Source organism: Condylura cristata, unplaced genomic scaffold (genome assembly GCF_000260355.1).
Source record: "Condylura cristata isolate star-nosed mole 26May11 unplaced genomic scaffold, ConCri1.0 scaffold00009, whole genome shotgun sequence".
NCBI lineage: Eukaryota > Metazoa > Chordata > Mammalia > Eulipotyphla > Talpidae > Condylura > Condylura cristata.
In genome coordinates this window covers 21,773,257-21,793,942 of record NW_004567110.1, presented here as the reverse complement: position 1 = coordinate 21,793,942, position 20,686 = coordinate 21,773,257, and the positions used below count along the sequence as shown (strand labels likewise).

General features: G+C 33.6%; 1 protein-coding gene across 3 annotated transcripts in view; it reads right to left on the bottom strand.

Moving 5' to 3' along the window:
* The window catches only part of ANGPT1 (angiopoietin 1), a 215,714-nt gene that overhangs the window by 61,273 nt on the left and 133,755 nt on the right, over positions 1-20,686 (bottom strand). For 2 of the 3 annotated variants that reach the window (XM_004679655.2, XM_012722817.1), the window contains 2 exons: positions 17,887-18,008; positions 5,272-5,504 (listed from right to left, as the gene is read on the bottom strand). In XM_004679655.2, coding sequence (XP_004679712.1) covers positions 5,272-5,504; positions 17,887-18,008 — 355 coding nt within the window. Of the gene's footprint in view, positions 1-1,573; positions 1,582-5,271; positions 5,505-17,886; positions 18,009-20,686 lie in introns of all 3 variants that reach the window. The other variant, XM_012722818.1, reaches the window with a different exon arrangement.

Genomic DNA, 20,686 nt, shown 5'->3' with positions numbered 1-20,686 from the left:
CCCTGCTGGCTACAGGCACCTCCACCACCCAAATTCTATTTTTCTCTCCTTTAAAGGACTCACAAATTTCTTTCTTGAATTTTGCATTCTTATTATTCTTATGTGGGTTCATAATCTTCCTATGCAAATTCTCTGAAACTGGATATAAACTTGTGGCTGGGTATGTGCACTAAGTAGGAAGAAATAATTGCTTGGTTTTAATCAGACTCTCAAATGCACCTGTAACCCCTCAAATGTCTGAGTCTTGCCTTATATGCACTTTCAACAATTTCATTTGCAGTATGGCTTAGAATACAAGTTATAGTTAAAGGACATTATCAATCTGTATGGTCATCTGTAGTTTTGCTCCTGAAGTCCACATGTGTATTCCTCTGCCTTTCAGAATCATTTAATTAGCCCATAGTGACCACAGTCAAAAACCCCAAATTAAACTCATTATCTTTCCCTTAAACCTCTTACTCCTCATATGTTGCTGACTTAAAAAAATGTTATCACTATCCCCTCAGTTACTCAATCCAGAATTTCAAAGTTATATGACTCTACCTCTGTGAAGTCAGGATTTCTTATGAATTCTAATAATTGTCAGTTTACACATGTGCCTTCTATCTGTCCTTCCATTTGCCACTATTTAATTGGACCCCATGATTTCCCTTCTAGGAAATCCCAGTGAAAATCTGATGAAAACCAAATCAATCCAACCTTCCTTTCCCATTTTAGTCCAGTGGATATCAGCCAGACTCCAGACCTAGATTTTCTGTGCTCAAATTTTACCTTGCTCATTCACTAGTAGTGTGACATTTGGGAATTACCTCTTGGTGCTAAGTTTCTTTATCATTTATATAAGGTTAATACTAGCCACTAGCTTATAAAACTGTTAATAGAATTAAATGGTTTAATATATGCAAAGCTCTCAGACTACTGACCTATATATGCGTTATATACTTGCTAGTAAGTAGTCTAATAATGACAAAAATGCATACTTAGTCCCTTTAATTTCAAGCTTGTTAACTTTCCAATATATTTTGACTAAAGTAATTTTTCTGGAATGCAATTGTCAACACTGTCCCTTTATAATGACAGTGACTGTTTACTGCTTTAAGGGATAAAATGCAGTTTACTTATTCTCTCTGTTTACCTCTCTAACCTCATCTTTCACTGTTCTCCTACCTTGGATTCTAAGATTTACACTATACTCCTCCCCATCGTCCATTCTGTTTCATGATCCTGGAAATTATACTAATCATTCAACAAAATCCTTAAGACTAAGGATGCTAGATACTACCTTCATCTTTTTTATCCATGCCATAATTAGAATATTCCTTCTGTGTGCCTTGTAGCCTACTCTGATACTCTGACCTCACAGCTAGCAAACAAATATAGAATATACTGAAAATATATAGAATATAACAAGCAATTATGTGTCTCTTGGTTTTGGAAACCAAACTCCAGGTTTCTGAAAGCCAGTGATAAAATTACATCTTTTCACTCTTCCCAGTGGTTAGAACAGTACCTGGCATATTACAGGAACTCAGTAAATATTAAATAAAAATGGATTAACAGCTTTAGATGCTACAAGAGAATCTGAAACAAAAGTTACTGTATAAGAATTTTTTATGAATGGATATATTTATAAATCTCATGCTAGTATAGCATGGTTATATACAAAGCTTATTTCGACAGTGAGACAAGCATCCTTGTAATTTTATGATGGAGACTAATTTTTTCTTTTTCTTCTTTCCTTTCATAAAAACATTGTTAGTAATTAAATTATTGACCACACAATAAGATATTTGCTTCATGTGTGCTCAATGTATGTGATTATGTTTTGATCTCCTCTGTACATAGATGACTGATGCATATTTGATAGCCAGGCTACCTGATTATCCACCCCAAACAATGCTAAATTTTGTTTCCATGGTATTATCAATGCAAACTATTTGATTTCAGCAATAACTGTGAATTGCCAAAAGCATGAAGCAATCTACTAAGCTTTGACACTATGATAACACTGAGGGCAATATTTCTTTCGTGGGTAATGTTTCTAAGAATAAATGTGACCAAATGTTTGCAGACAAAGGTCAAACAAAAATAAATGTGTTACCCAGAAGCCAAATGGATACAATTTAGTATGAAATGACTGTTTGCCTAAGATACTACTATTGCCTGTTTGGAACAAGAAAAAGGTTTGGCAAATTATTTCAGAAAATGTGTTTATTAATTCTACTTAGCATAAATGTATCTCAAGACATAGATTTTTCTTTTACTAGGAAAATTTTTATGAAACTAAAAAAAAATTACTCCCTATGGTCAATATTATATTTATAGTTCTGGACCAAACAGATGTCTGGGGAAACGATAAATTTACAGCCAACACTTCCTAGGAGTTCTTTTATTATGTGATGTCAGTAAGTTATACTTTAGAAAACATAAAAATAAAATTAACTACTTTTAAAGTATTTTTACTGGACAGGCAGGGATGCTATGCGTTGTATACAAACCTCTTCTATGTTTTACTGTCATCTGATCAAGTAAGTATTACTCCATTTTAGAGACAAGAAAATTGAGGTTAAAAGAATTTGGATGACTGTCCAGAGCATTGTATTCATACATTTTCCATGAAAAAAGTTGCTTATAGACAACAATATATGTTTAATTGAATCTTGGAGGAGAAGGAAGGAACAATTATATCAGTTACATCATGTGTTCTTTGTTTTTATATGTAGGTAGAATCTATTTAATATTTTCCCTATCATTTCCCTATCATTCCCTATCAATTATCCAGACTTTATAAATGAGAAAGCAGTTTCATAAAGGTTAAATAGTTGCCAATGACAAAGAAAACTATATAGAATATTCTTCTCTTGCCCTTCAGTATTCAGGTTGTCCTCATACCTGGCTAGAGCAAGTTGGAATCAGAGATCTTTAAGGTCAATAATTTATTTTAGTCATTTAAAAAAGAATATTTGCACATAATCCTGTGATTAAAAAATCATGTAAAACGAATTTTTATTTAATGTGCTTTAGAATTTGAATGAATAAAATTTCATTTTAATAATTGACATTTAATCTAGTATTATGCTATTAGTCATTCAAAATTTAAATATACCATCACTAAAGACTATGGTTTAAGTGAAAATGAACACATGAAGGGAATTAACACTTTTATGGAAACCTTGGTCAGATCTGCTTTCCATGTTTGTGTCTTATGAATCCTTTCATGACCAAAAATCTAGTGAGAAGACTTAACTGTGGGATTAAAGAATCAAAAGATTAACCAAAAAAAAACAAAGAAATTTATGGTCAAGAGAGTACTGACCACATTAGAATATAAGCTAGTATATATATCTGATCCACAAATCTATAATTTAGGTTTTCTTTTAGAATTCTATCATTAAAAAGAAAATAAATAGCTAAAGGCCTGAAGTACTAGACATCATATAATAGACAGTCATTTTTTAAAATATGCCCCATAGACATTATGGGTAAACATCTGCCAGTAATACCATCAAAATTGTTCAATAAATATTTCTTTATTGAACAGATACTGGTTGCTTGATGTTATACCCAAACTCAAAACCTAGCCAGGGATTTTAATTTTTATGTCGCTCCCCTCAAAAGTTTAAAGGCATATTTATTAGGCAAATACTTATAAAAGAAGTGAAATTATGATAAGTAGGCAGACATATGAGCTCTGTGAGAATCACCAGGGCTTGATATTTCTAACATCATGAAAAAAAAGTGCTACTCAACTTCATGTACTGCAAGTCTCAGGATGATAAGAAAAATATGTTTTCAATCTTTCCCCAAATGTATTCAGTTCAATATGAGAATAGATATGTCTCATACTAGTACTTAATTTCTAAATACTCATGAGCTCTATTAAAATTCTCTGGCAAAATCCTACCATGCTTTCCTTCCAGTGGACTCTAACTCAAGGTTTTGGCAGACTCTGACTGATTAGCAGGTTTTTTCCTTCCCAATCACATTTTTGAGCACGCCCAAATGGAGCTCTGGGAACTCACTGTTTAAAAAATATCCTTTACAAAGTATATTAAGAGTATGTTTAGACTATCTAAAGAAGATATAATTCAAGGTAATGGAGTGTAATAGAGAAATGTGAAATGTCTTTAAAACAAGATAACATAGAATTATCCTCTATTTTCATATCTGTACATGAAAGTATGGAATTGAGATAATTTTTCATGTTGGATTCAAGTCCACTATTAAGTTAAAGGAGACTCCACTATATGTATTTTGCATATGCATACTGAACCAACTCATGGATGGTCTCCCACAAGCCACAATTAAATGACAACCATAACTATCAGATTTATGTGGTGTTCTTTCACTCACTGCCACTTACCCTTCCATCCTCACTCAGGGAAAGGAAGATAAGAGAACAGAACTACAGAGATGACCTTGAGCTCCAAACTGAAGAGTTCTCCTGAGCTTCAAGAGAGGTTCCACTAAGAGGACAAGTGCACATAGATACTCATTCAGTAATTGTCAGGTTGATGGATGGATAGATGGATGGATATTTTCTAAAGAGACACAGGTCTGCAGTATTTGCAGGGGTTAAGTGGTTCAAGCCATTTCAGTCATATTAAAAATGTGAATTTCCACTCTCACAGACACCCCAATATAAATGTGTTTAGGTACCTTAGTTGGTTTTCTCCACATAGGACTAATCATAAGTGATCTTAAGAAATATGTTTAATAACACAATTTCTCCTTTACACTAGTTATTGGAAACATCTATTTTGACTTTTTCCTGAAAGCAACCCATTCTTTCCTTCTCCACAAAATAAATAAATAAATAAATAAATAAATAAATAAATAAATAAATAAATAAATAAATAAATAAATAAATTACCACTTGTTGTAAAATGGGAACATTTCTGAAACTCACCCCAACTTTCTGTACCAATCTTTAACATTGACTGACTTCTGACTTAATCAAGTGTTCAACACAACGATATCAAGCATTTAGCCATGAAAGTACTTCACATTTTATCTAAGGTTAAAAACAGTAAGAAAGAAGACACTTGGAGCTCTTTTAGAAAGAGACGTAAATTCATAAATTCAAATTACATTCTTTTAAGTTAAAATCATAAGAAAAATGTCACCTCAAATTTCATTAAATGCTTCTAACAAGAAAATCTTTTCTGCTTTTACACAGCAATCAATGCAAACAAAGAAAATGGTATTGGGTATTTACTTCCTCTATGTTAATTAAATTTTTATGATGCCGAAGTGAGCAGAAATTCTTACCACCTTCTTTAGTGCAAAGGTTGATGAGGTTATGCACTGTGTCCATCAGCTCCAACTGCTGCTTCTGAAGGACACTGTTGTTGGTGGTGGCTCTGGTCAGTTGTTTCTCCAGTTCCTGAATTATATATGTTTGACGTGTAACCAAGCCTTGAAGATTCTCTTTCTCTTCTTTTAAGGTGTCCAACTCTTCCTTGTGCTTTCCCTCCATTTCTAAGATTTTATGTTCTAATAAACTATAAGGAAGTGAAGATACGATTTAGTTTCAAAAATGTTAAACAAAAAATGAGATTCAACTTGTTCCTGCATTTATTTAAAGGAATAAATTTTAGTTAGATTTCACTATGGAAATATTTTTTTAAGTGAGCAACTCACGAACGGATATATGAATTACACATAAGCATGGAAAATGAAGAATCATTAAGCCACTTGTCAGAGTATAGTTTGTTTCCTAAATATCATTATTTCCCATATTGTTGCATCCTAAGGAAATGGGTTCAAAGAGAAACAAAACAGGTGAGGAAATCTTTTACTTCTTTGCTTCATTTGAGATTCTCAAAACGTTCACAGTGATTACATTTCATAACAGTTCTCTTGGGTCAGAGAATAATATATTGATGTAGAAATAACAGGGCCAGGAAGGTGTGGAAAGTCATGATGAGCTGAGTTTTTTGGGACTTTTGATACCTGGTCTTGTACGATAATCACCAGCTTACTTTCTCTCTCAACCTGTGCTCCATGAGGAGGCATAAAGATATGGCACACTCCCATATCCTGGATAAATGATTCTGAAAACAAAGACTACATTAGGTGGGTGGACTTGGGGTGCTTTGTTTCAACAGAGGTTGATGCAATCTTCAACTCAAAACTTCCTGCTCTCGGACCTAATCCCCTTGAATATTGCATATTAAAGATGATAAGGCATGCAGAAACAGCTGGCTGGGAATAAAAAGCATTTATAGTTTATAGTATGTATAATATACTAGTATTCCTCTGAATAAAATCTTACTCAGAGTTCTCAGTTCTACTTTTAGAAGGTTCAATCAGTTCTTGGTTTACAAGGTAAGATTCAAATATAACATACCAGGCTGGGCATTTAATTTACCCATAAGAAACAAAGTATTAGATAATTCCTGTAAGTTTTCAAAAAGGGAACATTAGGGAGTATTTTAAACTTAATACTTAAATTATAAAGAGTGCATGTTTGAAAACCATATTTTCTAACTTCATGTACTGCGGAAAAGCTGGGATATCCGTCCTTTTCATGGATTAAGAAAAGTGAAGGGAATTGCTCATGGGCATTCCAGATCTCCTCAACAAACCTGCCCCCAAGAAAATGTGACCTAGCAAATGGTAGAAATGTTGCCTGCTGAAACAAGCATGAAAAATACCAGAAAGCTTCTATGGGTGAGACGACACCAATTTACAACACTTTTGGTAGCATGCCCAGATTCACAGATGAAAAATTCACATTGAGAACCATTAGAGGCAGCTCTGTGACTTCTGCAAGATAAGAAAAGCCACTCCTCTTTTGTTAGTTGCTTTGCTACAACAGTAGAAGGAGTGCTGCCCTGGGCTGTTCATAAAACAAAGTCAATTCACATGGACATTGGGTGTAGTAACTTGAAAGATGTGATTGTCATTTAAATTGTTCAAAAAAATTAGAAATGGAAAACAGGCCAGGGAGTTAAGACAAAAGACAGTATCTCTGAGGCATAGGTACAATCCATCATCTTTTAGTATTACAAAGTTAGTGATTAAAAACCCAGCAAAGCAAAATCTTTAGTACTGGTTAATAAATTCATCCCATCTGGTGGCTGAATGATCAGTGTATCTGCTGTGGTTTGCAGGAGGAGATATTCTTCATACCTATGAATGTTTGACCTTCAATTAGAGCATTAACTATGATGCTCTAACTCATTCCCAGTTTACTTTTAATTAGTTTGTCTCTAGTTCTAGAATAACAATCCAGGAGTAAGATGTCCATAATTTAGTCAGTAAACTTTATGCAATGATTCTACTTTCTATATTGATGTATTCTTTGTTCAGAGGACATTTACTTAAAGATCTACCTCAGATGTCAAGTTTTGTTCTTTTTGTCTGTTAGGATAATTTGGAAAGAGTCATGAATGCAAAGTTAATCAATGATGTTGTGGCACTAAAGGTTAAAATTCTGGAAACTAACATATGGAGGCCTGCATATCCTGAGTATAAAGAGTAACTTACCTAATATGTTACAAGGTAATGATATATGATTCTCACATTCACTAAACAACCTTCAATTCACCATAACTACCAGGTGTCAAAAAACATCAACATAGTCTCTTACCTAGGAACAGTTATTCATATCAGATAAAGAAGTATTTGCATGGAAATAAGAAGACTAGCCTGCATCACAAAGAGGTACCTCAAAGAATTTAGAAATTCAAATAATATGAATGCAAAAGACAAGACAATTGGAAACATGTTTCCAAATGGCAGATAATACCAGTTAATTTTCTCTTCCAGTTATTTTCCCAACTCAATTCACTTGGAGTTCCCTTAATAACTTCTACACTCCAAATTTTTCTATTAGCTTTATTTATTAATATAAAAGAACACCCTTTATATTACTGATAGCTGTCCAGACTTCTTCAGACAAGATTGATCTCTTGCTGACCTTTCATTTCTTTTGATACCACTTTTCCCTCCCTTCCATATTCTCTTCATATTTGGCTTCCCCCCCAAAAAAAATTTATTTTTTTTTTTTTACTATTTTTTCAGTTTCAAAAAATGGTTTGAATCTAAAACTTACCAGAAAAATTCAGACTACCCCTACTTATTAGTAACTTTGTTAATATATTATACAGCTTTAAAAAAAAAAAAACTCTTTATTACTGGGTTTCTATAGCGATAGATTCAGAGGGCATTTCTACATTCAGTTTATAGGTTATAATATACTTTGCTCAAAATCAAGCAGACACTGTGCAGAACCAGCATTTAAAAACTATATCTTCTAAATTGTCAGAATAGAACTCTGCTCACATCTTACTGCTATAAAAACTAGGATTAATTTCATTTCCTTGCTTTAATATATTATCCACCTTTTTCTCAACCATTTTACCAGAAATCTAGGTATCACCTGAATATTTCCTTATTAATTTGCTGCTCTCCATCTGGGTATTTTGGGAGCTTGTCTTTCATAGTATTTCATCTGATCTGTATCTTTTCACATATAAAAGCAAAATTTCTTTGGCCAGTCAAATTTTTTTTTTTTAATCAAAAGACAGATTTTCTTAAGCATCTGTCTACCTCATGCCCTGTGCTTTTAAATATAACTTTCTTACTCCATACACTAACCATATGCTCTTTTGTTCTTTAACTTTTTCAAAGGCCCTCGAACAATTCCCTATCAAGGTCAAGGGGGTGGAGAGATCAGCTATGATGGAGACCTCTACATAGAAAGTTTGGTCTGAAGGACATGGAAACTCCTGTATCTTAGAATTATGTCAACAAAGTAACAATACTTTCCCCAACAGTGGCCTTCATGCAACAAGTATAGCTTAGGTTTAAATGCACAGCTAAAACCTGGATGCTGATTCCCAAACTTCAGAGCACTACCTTCTAGGGCGCAGTCAGTGTATTTTTTTTTTTTAATCAAATGTTATTGTTTAGTGCACCATTGTCAAGTTTTTGGAAAGTGTATGTTCAATAAGCAACTTTATTATGAAACATCTTTTAGGATTAGTTGTTCTATAGGACTATAACTTATGATATTCTACACCTAAATCTATATACATTGAGCTAGAAATCCAAAGACAGAGTTTCTCACAGAATTCTTAATACTTCCTGTTTCCCATCTTTCTGGAAATACTTTGAGAAGAGACATGCATAGAATTTTGGCACTTAACTTTTCGTTTGAGGCAGAGGTGCACTTTAATGAAGAATAAAATAAACAAAATAATCTAGGCCTTGAACTTCAGTAAAAGGTTCTAGTTGAGTATATACAAATCCCTATTTGAAGTTTCTGGTTGATTTTACCCCCTCATTTCCACAGTCTGTCTCCTCCAACATATCTTATTGGAGATTTTTCAAATCATTGAACACATCTTGAAACTTTCACAGAAAAAGCTCTCCCTTTCAGTTTGTTTCCCACAATAGAGTTCTTAACATAGCAGCCAATGAATTTACATGGTGACAGTTGCCTAAGCTCTATGTGTATAAATAAAGCCCTTCATACAAGGAAGATGTTGAAAATATAGAAACCATCTCATTTTTATGTGTCTAAGCCTACTTACAGATGTTTCAATTTTTTCTTTATATTTAATATGTGTTATGTCAACATGTGTTGCAAATATGGGTTTATAAACATAACATCTTCCTGTTCAAACAATAGCATATAAGATCAGGTTAAACTTATAATTTAAGTTTCCAATTTGAATACAATTTACTCTCAAATTATGAAGCTTAATTCATATTTTGAGCAGAAGCATAAACATTGGTGAATATACTTCTTAAAACTTCGGAGTAAATAAGAATAAGCAAAATATGTATCGGAAGCCAGAAATCAAGAAGAAAAAATACTGATACACTTTATGGCAAAACATATAATACTTCTAACGACAAGTGACAGAAAATATTTGCAGTATCTAAAGTTTCAAAGTCTTAGCATCCATTAAAGAGCTTATAGGAAGTAATAAATCAAAATATAGCAGTATACAAGAACAGGCTAGGCACAGAAAAAGAAACGCAAGTGATCATGTAAAGACATACACTCCAATAGGTGGACAATCTCTCAGGTAGACAAGATGAACAAGTATTTGAGAAATTTAAAAGTCATATGCATTTGTAGAGAATGCAAATACATGAAGACTGAGTTTCAACTGTATGCATAATTATATAACTTAGTGTTTAGATTACTTTGTTACTAACCAAGAAGATGTAGTAAACATGCATAAGTCTAGAATGGCTTGGCGAAATGTTGCGTAGGGATTTAAAGTTGGGCTGTATTAGTGAACTTCAGAATGTGGACCAGTAGCTTTAGATGCCATTCAATTAGATGTGGGGAGCTGAAAGAGCAATACAAACACTATTTCTATATTATTTACATTAAGAACAATTAATATAATTACAAAATTTATTATAAACTATGTAGTTTGTGCTTTCTCTTAAAATGTGTGTGTGTGTTTAGTTGTGTGTATATGTATAAATAAATGACATTTGTTGAGACTGAGCTACTGGGACATTTGCTAGCTCATCATTCAATCTTCAAAAAGCATTTTGTGTGTATAAAATACTATGTGACTATGTGTAGAGAATTTTGCCTGACAATAGGAAGACAAAGATTAAAAAAAAATCTGTGTTTCAGTCACTGCCTAACAATAGATGAACACACACGCACACACTGAGATGTAGGATAATTAAAAAGATGTGGAAGAAAAACAAAACATAGTGTTATCACATATGTTGCAATGATCAAGTCATTCTGACCGAGTTGGAGAAGGTAACTTCAACATTAAGTTCTGAAGGCCAGATAGGAGTTTGTGAGTTAAATAAGGGATGACAGGGCATTCTAGACAAGGGAAACATTAAATATGTCTGAAATAGGGCCCTCCCTGGTGGTGCAGCAGGTTAAAGCATAGCACTAAAAAGCTATAGTCACTTCCACATGAGTTCTATCTCCACCTGCTCCAGAGGTGACCACATGGCACGGCAGACCTCTCCTGACCCACCCGCTGCTCCCCTCAGCAGTGTACTTCCATCAGTCGGCCTGTTCTGCTTCCCACTCTGTCTCTAGTGAATCCTCTTACTGCTTCTGTACCTCTGGCCTGTACCCCAGTTCTGTGTGCATAAATAAATAAATAAATCTTAAAAAATATATATGTCTGAAATTACATAAGTGTTCAGTATTGTACTGAGAATTAACATAATTAAACATTATGGAGGTCAGCACTGTTTTCAGTGCAGCATTACATGTATTGACTCAGTTAACCTTCATATCTACTTTTAGCACTGCTATTAATTACCATCATCTCTATATAAAGATTAGGAAACTGAAGTACATAGTAACTTGCATAAAATTACTCAAATAATATATGGTGGATTTGGCGATAGCAGAGGTCAAGGGAAAGTAAAGCCCAGGCATTCCAGTCTGAAACATCATGTTAGACTGTTCTTTCTAAATATAAGATTTTTGGAAGAAAGGTTAAATAATTAGGATTACAATGGCCATGGGACTGTGTTCTATCCTAAAGATTCTGAACTTCAGTTACAGAAAATCATTAGGGGGCTGGGTAGATTTATCTACAGACTAAAAAAGTTGGGCAGAATTAGTATTTGGGGGAGAATAAAACAAGAGAAAAATACTCTGAATACTTGCATTTTAAAAGGATTCTAGCACTGCTGTGGAAAATTGGTTTGAGAGAAATATTTAAGTACAGTCCCTGAATGGTTGAGAAAAGAATTAATGGGAGTTTGACCCAAATGACATAGTCAGAGGAAAGAGAACAGCATTAAAAAAATATTTAGGAGATGCAACAGCATTAACAAGGGAGAGTAAAGCCCATGCATTCCAGTCTGAAACATCATGTTAGACCATTCTTTCTAAATATAAGAAGATTTTTGGAAGGAAGGTTAAATAATTAGGATTACAATGGCCATGGGGCTGTGTTCTATCCTAAAGATTCTTAACAGTGATGGGTACATTATAGGGAAATAGGAAAAAAAAGAATTATGAGGACCCTTGGATTCCAGAGGACCCTTGGATTCCAGTTTGATTCAAAATTCTGTCACACTCTAAACTCCTGAGATTAATGAAATGCAAATGAAAGAAAATGCTATGTGCCATAAAGTCAGTTTTTTTTAAACATGAGAGAACAAAAAATATATCCTAGTCCATCAGTGACTAGTGTATTCCTCTGATAAGTTAGACTAGAGTAGCAAAACATTCAAGTACTTTTCCTTGATCTCTGATATACAAAATTAATATAACAAACTAGCATACTGCTAGAAATTAGCTAGATTTTGAGTATTTTGTAGAGAACTTATCAAATGAAGGATAGCTTTAATTAAAAAGACTGATTTTGCTTTCATTTCTCTAGATAAGTATTTAAAATCTTTATTTTGCCACTGCAATAATTCGTCTGAAGGTATAAATTAGTATCTTGATATTACATAAGCTTCAATCACTTAAAATTAACTTAATCACTCTCCTTAAACTTTAGCTAGAAGACAGATGAGGCCTGCCAAACAAATTTAGTCAATTCCCAAGGTAAAATAATATTAAGAGGAATAAAAATGATTTATATAAAGCTAGACCAAAACCAACTACTTTAATTTTATATTTGTTTGCATTGAGGGTAATTTGACAACTGTATCAATTATATTTGAGGCTGCATCATGTTGAAAAATATTTTTATAATAATTAAGACAGAGAATCATGATGGATTTGAACTCCAAATCTTGCCACACACTATTTTTTTTGGTCCTGGGAAAATTACTTGACCTCTTTCAACATTAGTTTCTTTATATCTAGAATGGACACAATAATAGTGACCTTGCAGGATTAGGTGAAGGACAGCATTACAATATATCTTGTACATTACATTCACCTGCTATAAATAACTAGGTAGTAGCATTTGCTAAAACTGAGGCTATTCCATGCTGGTTTTCAGTTTGCTTAGGAAGTTCTTATTGAAGATTTCCCAAATCATTATTTGCATATTCAACACAAGGATCAAGAAAGCCCAAACCAAGTGCCCCATCTTCATAGACATGGGGTACAGATACCCACTTTTGTATACTATGATTAAGCAGAAGATTTGATGAAGCATATTGTGTATACACACACACACACACACACACACACACACACACATATATTTTTGTCTGACAGTGCTTCCATTTTGGAAGAAATTGGGGTTAAGTCAGAGATGGGCAGGTGCCCTGAAATTCGGTCAGTTGACCAAACCATATACATACTTGGTTTGGCTGAAGGAATTTGCATGATGACATCTTTCTTTGTTTGTCTTTTTAAATGTTTTGATTAGAAGAAGCAGGATAGCAACATGTCCCACTGTGTTCTCATACCAACCCCCTATGTACAAGGGAAATATTAATTTCTCCCACTTCTTGAATTCTTGGTTGTGCAATTTCCAAAATATGGGTTACTTACTTCCAAGTCTAAGGTTGAAGGTTAAAACAAACAAACAAACAAACAAACTTTGGAGACTGGAAAATAATAAATAAAAGAAAATAATTTCCTAAAGAAAGCACACTAGAAGCATCTTGGACTTTGTTAGGAAAACAAACAGTAGAGAAAATTTTACTAATCCTATTCCAGCTTTGTGTCTGAACACTTAGGGAATAAATAAGTGAATTTAATGAGGCCAAAAATCCATTTTCAACCCTACAAGTGATGCATTTAATTTGTCAGGATGTAAATCAGCAGGACCTCTCAGCATGATTGTGTAGTATAATCCTGTCCATAAAATATTTTGGTTCTGCCAAAGAAGCGGTGGACTCTCCTAAGGGCCAGCTCACTGACTTGGCAGCCGAGCCCCATCATACTCAAAGCTGGTACACATACTCAGACACAACCCCTGACACTCCTTGGGGAGGAAGCAAAGCTTAATTTAGATAATCCTCTTTGCAAAGTGTATTAGCTGATCCAAACCAGACCTGGCTGACTGAAGGCATCTTGTTCCTATGTTTCAGAGATGCCTCAGTGTAGAAATAGCTTCTTGTTGTCTTTGGAGGATTAAGATTCATTTAAAGAATAGGTAGGGATGATCAATAAATTATTTTTAAAATATACAAACAGATTCATGCTTGTCTTTGACCTTCCAGCCACTTACATGCTGGGCAGGCACATTACTTTGTTGCTCTAGAAAGTATTTGGCAGAGTTTTTCTAATTCCATCTCACATATGAAAATAAACAATAAAAGCAGAGAGAATAGGGAAAGTATTCTGTGTATCACAAATGAATATTTTTGGCTTTCAAAAAGAAAAACATTTTTTTCCAAGTAATTCATGGAAAAATATGCCTGGTTTAAGAATATATGCACCAGCAACACTCCACTAGACACACCTTGTTCTTTCAAGAGGAACAGACAATAACTATATCATAGAGATATGGCAATGCCAGGAGACATCCAGAAAACTGATTTAAAAAAAAATATATATGGCAAAACCACGTGTGATATAAGTCATACCTGAGGATCAATAAAAGTAGAGGTGCAGTGTAGGAGCAAAAGATACAGGTAGGTTTTTGCCAGCATGAGTACATCAATGAATCCAGACTAACATCTAAATCCCTGAATTCACTGTGAAATACTATATTGCTGGAAGAGGGAGATGTTATGATCATGAAATAGATATTCTCAGCAGTGAGTGGTATGAATCATATAGGTAAGAAAACTTGACTTTTCTTTAGACATTAGCATTAAAAGAGGGCAAAATTTCAAAGGTATGTCTGCAATGGAGATCAAAAGTTGGATACTCCAGAAAACTGCAGCATGCACAGAAGCCCTTCTTGACCTGCAATCAATAAGCAAATGTCGTGACAGCACAAACCTGATTCAGCTTCATGGAGTAAGAGAGAGATTAACTTTTAAGTATTTCAAATTTTAAAAAATAATAAAATTTCATGCTGAAAATTTCACAGTAGGAAATAATAGCTGGTGTTATATCAAGAATCATGGAGGACAGTCAAACAAAAAAGTCTAACATGAACTGAAATTAGAGTAGAAGGAACAGAGAAAAAAAAACAAACAGTGAACATGCGGAGGAAAGGAAAGAGAAAAAGCAGAGAGGCAGAGAGATTTGAATACAAGTAACACTCAAAGACAGCCCTTTTTTTTGTAGTGAAGAGTGAGCCCTGTCAGGCCTCACCAGTTTTTTGGTTTATGCTTTGTTTTGTGGTATCCCAACAGTCAAAGTGTCAGGGATAGACCAAGGGGCAATACATGGCTCAACAGAGCAAGAACTGAATTATGTAATTCACAATGACAACACAGAAGATAAATTATATGTGGTAATATATTGAGTGAGAAATGAATTGAAATCACTTTGAGTTACCTAAAAAATGACATACGTACAGTTATTAAGAATGGTAATAAAGATAAAGTTATCAATTAGAAAAGATTTTTATCTACAAAGAAAACAGTTTGCAAAACTACATGTTGAAACAAAGTTTTTTTGTTGAAACAAAGCTATAAATACAAATAGGCAGCTCTCTTTATGATGGCATTTTGGTACTTAATTTTTTTCTATAAACTCCTTTTTCTATATTAAATGCATATTATTAAAAACCAATGAATAACTATGAATATGTAAATATACACATGGCCTATGATTAAAGTAAATAACCTCTGGCTAAAGTAAAATTATCATTGTTTACTTATTCATTCCTGGACAAAGTATGGTGGCTTCCTAAGTCAAAGGGCAGTTGTAAGTGTAGCTGCTATGTGTACATGAAATAGCAGTAGGATAAATGGTACTTTTCAAAGGTATTTTCAATTCCAGGACAGTTCATCATACAACCAGCTCAGGGTCAAGTTCTGTCAAGTTTATTTATAGTTATACAGTTCAGCTCATGTCACAATATAAAGATAAATAAATTTTAGATTTATAAATGAAGGTCAGAGGGCATGGGTGACCCCTTTCAGGCTCTAAGTCAATAGCCAGGTTTACCTTCTTTATGGAAAAGTTTAATTATAATTGTTGTCATTAAAGTCTATTTTTAGTGAACTGGGGAATCCTTCCAGGTTGCTGATAATATCAAGAGATCACAGGCTAGAAAGGAAAGGACAGGATTATGAATGAAGAAACCTGGGTTTTACTGTACTTTTGTGACTAACAAGCCATGTGACTTTGGGCAGGCTCACTTCCACAGAGTCTTTCCCTACTCAACAAGATAAGAGAAGTCTAAGGTGTCTTCCTGGCTTGAAACAGAACAGATTCCCATTCCACTGACACTTATTTCTAGCAACGAGCAGTCTTTAACTCAACATTATACGTAAAACCTGTAATTTCTTTAAGTCATGGAAATATCCAAAAAGAATGCAGTCAACAGGCAATATGCTTGTCCAACAGAGGCCAGTGCTTTGATTGAACTGCCTATTATCTGCTAATGACTTCATGATAATACAGTCTATGTGCCATCCCACATCTCAAGCTCTCCAAGTTCCATTTCACAAAGTATGGTTGACTTATACATATAAAATGCATATATAAAGTTGACCAAAAACATGTATAATGTTCAGAATAAACAAATTTAAATGGGGAAAAAAAAACACCTCTTGAATCAGCCTTACAAGAAAATAATTTTCTGGTGAAAACATAAATTGTTCTTTCTTTAGTGTAAGAACTCTGAGTCTTGTTATCTTTGCACATATGTAAGGCTGGCAGAGGAATAATTGAGGTTGTAGAATTTCAAGGCTCTATTTTCCATTGCTATATACTTTGATTCTTCTGAAAATTATCAATATTTGTGTCACTGAATTTAGTCAGAACATCAAGTAATTTTGAGGATATGGTGGGGTTTAAACAATAGAACACTAGGTAAAAATTAATGTTAAAGTTATGTACACCAAACATTTAAGAGTGTAAGCTATATAGTATTAACGTTAATTTTTACATACTAGTTATATACTTTGAAAGTTCTTCCATTTTATAGTAAAAATTAATGATTCCCTAATTTTAAAATCATTTAAAAAAAAGAATTGGTTTGTTCACTTTATGTATGTTGAGTTTCATCAGCTCTTTGTATATCTTTGTGATCAGTCTTTTATCATTTTTATTTTGTGCAAAAATTTTCTCCCAGTCAGTGGGGTGTCTGTTTTATGTAGCATCTCTTTTGCTGTACAGAAGCTCCTCAATTTGATGTAGTCCCAGCTGTTTATCCTTTCTTTCACTGTCCTTGCTTTGGGTGATGTATCTTTAGAGATGTTACTGAGGTGTACGTCGTGTAGTGTTTCACTAATATTTCTTCTAGGTATTTTACGGTTTCAGGACTTATGTCTAGGTCTTTAATCCATTTTGAGTTGATTTTTATGTATGATGTGAGGTCAACTAACAACTATAAACCAGAGACATTCTACAGGGGAGGGGAAAAGGATCAAAACTGGAGCAGAAGAGCACAGGGGACTGTGGTAGTGGCACATGGGTTAAGGGGTGGTGGAAAGTCCATGGGGAGTATATAACTGAGATGGAAAAGATGCACAAAATGAAGAATAATGTAAAAAATGTATTTATAAAATAAAAAATAATGGTGAAGTAAAAGTCCCTACTTCTTCAAGGCTTGTTATGAAGACAAAGGTCTCAACTTCCATGACCCACTTTCTGAATCTGAGACAATCTGTTTTTATTCATCTAACTATTCTATAGTTATTTCTTCAAAGTCTCTAAATACCATGTAATAAAATTTTCTCTTTTTTTGAGTTTTGTCTCATCTTTTAGTAAAACTTTGCTTTCATACAGTCATGTCTTTTATAATGTAATATAAAAACATCAGCATTTTCATCAATAAAAAAACAGAATGACAATAAACTCTTACAGACTTGAAAAAAAATGAATTGGAAGTGAGGTAGGGATATAAATAAGTACATACAGAAATATTTTTGGAATACAAACCTCACCTGTTTTTCTCATGAATCTTCAGGATTTCATTTGTCTGTTGAAGAAGCTGCTTCTCCAGCTTGTAAGTTGATAATGAATTCTCCAGCAGCTGTATTTCAAGTCGAGAAGTCTGATTTAATACCTTAAAAGAAACATTTAAAGTTCAATCACGAAGAATAGAAAATAATTTTTTTCATTCTTTTATTTTTTTCCCAAAATAATTCATCGAATGATCTATACCTACTAATTAATGCTTTACATAATTCTTAAACTTTACGTTAGTTTGAGACTGAGGTGGTGATTGAATGAAAAAAATGTAATTGTAAAATTCATTTTCATATTTCAATTTCTGCGTTCAGAATCCCCAGGATATTCTACTATGCAACCTGCTATATACCTGCTGCATATGTGTGTGTATATAAAATGTCAAATATTACAAGTATAAAATGAAATATGTACAAGGTCTTAGATATTGTGTATAATTAAGAATAACTGATGAGCATATTAAACTATGCCTGCCTCAACACATCACCTCAGGAAACCATTTAAAAACATTTAAACAATTCTTGACATAGTATAAGCAGATCCATGGTTAATGTAGTTATTGAATTCTTATGCTGGGTAATGTCATGGTACCTGCTAAAAGAGGAATTATCATCATTGTTTTACAAATGAAGAAATACATTCAGAGAGAGGCCCAAATCCACACAAGAACCAAGGGAAGAGCTGAGTTTCAAACCCAGATAGTGTTGACTCTGATCCAAATGCTCTTCACAGGAAACAAAGAGGGAGAGTTAAATCATCTGTGTCTTAATCTAAGATGAAGAGATCAAGAACCCATTCTGCACCAAAGACAGATGGCAGCTATCTTCAACAGCCCTGAACTGAGTCAGCTAGAAACTGTAAATGAACATTTATGATGCTCCTCAGGATCTCTAAGGTTATTATCAATAAGGGCCTTCCTCTGAAAATGACACTCTCTGGGGACACACAAGAAATAACTTCCAATTATAAAATATATTTTTGTAAAGACAAGTTTCTGTTTAACTAGAATGAAAATTTACTAAATAAGAAAATAGGGAATAAAATATTAGTTTCTTTTGGTGACATGGAACAATCTAAAATTAAACATAAAGCTACCTAGATCTGATTCTAAAGACTACTATGGCTTCTAAATTTTCTCTAATTTGTCCCACCTCTAGTTCATTTGCTACATATCAACAAGAGCAATCTTTTAAAAAACACAGACCATCTCCTATGTTAAATATATTAATGGCTTCACTCTGCAATTAATAAACAACGAAATTCTTAGCTGGCTTACAAGGTCCTGCTTACTTCTTCCCCTTGCTGAATTATTTATATTTTATAAAAGAGAGATTACATTAGTTTACAGTGTTGTAAACTAACTGGCTTTCTTTCTGATCCAACGTGCGAAATTCCTTTCCATCTCAAGGCTTTTGTACCTGTAATTTCCTCTACCTGAAATACATATCCTTCCCAAATATATAGTTGATTTCTTTTCATCATTAAAGTCTTGCTCAAAGACTTTCTGTAAAATAACTCGCAGCATCCTTCATCAGGTCCCTTATTTTCATTATGGAATCATCACCATTGGAAACCATCCTGAATCTTCTATCACTTACTATTTTTTGGCCATGGGTGTCAACTTCACAGCAGCAGGATTGCTTTCCTTGCAGTCCTTCAGCCTTTAGTACCCAGAAGGGGCAAATCATAGGGGGAAATTGAGAACCAGTTGTTTGGTCAATAGCTAAACAATGAACAGCAAGATGGTAATAGGCCCATGTGAAGATTGAGCTACATTTCAATTGGAACAGCTCTACTCAAAAGCAGCATCTATACATGGGAAATGGAAAGGGGCAGTATTCAGAACTCCAGGCTAAGCGAAGGTCATCTCAGGCCAGCTTTGTGCACAAATACCAACCCTTCTCATCCCTCTCCATCACCTTGACCCAGTTGCTGCTTTATTTCAACTTTCTCTGCTGATGTACTGAAGTAGGCCTGAAGTTCAAAAGTAGGCAATGAGAGAAATATACAGGAAACTATGATAAATTGAACCACTTTCTTGTCATGTGTCTATGTGGAACTTGCTGCTTAGCAATAATCTGAGTGTTCCATTAAAATGACAAAAGGCATTTCCTTCTTTAGACTAAACACATTCCAAAAGCACATCTCTCTTGAAAAGAAAGAAAAGCATATAAAAGGAAAAAAGGACAGTGAAGGGTATGTGAAACAAGTCCCCAGGAACAATTTCAAAGCTTAAAATTTCCAGATACACTATATAAAGTAAGGAGGACATAGACTTGAGTTTAAGAATTGGTGAACTGTGAATTTGTTTTTAATTTAAAAAATTAAAAAATAAATAGTAGTTTCCAAAGACAGTGCACTAGAGAATATCAGTTTCCCTTAAATACTTATAATAGTACCTCTAATTCTCCTTAAGTTAACAGTAATACTAAAACAAAGTTAGCGATATAAAAAGAACACAAGATCCACAAAATACTCTTTCAGTGGATATTACTTTGAAATCAGTCAAGTTTGTAAGTTCATGTTTCTTTTTACTTTAATTATGGATTTTCATATGTCAAATATAACACAAAATTTGATGTTATGTAGCTAGATTACAGAAAAAAAATGAGAGGTAGAAAATCAGCAATTTGCAAAATTAAGGAAATAACTTCACACAGGACTGTTCCAAATTAAAAGTAAATACTAAGTCTTGAAAAATAATGTGCTTAAAATATTTTGGTAGAATAACTGAATAAATTTAAACATAGAAATTGTATTACCTTAGACAAATAT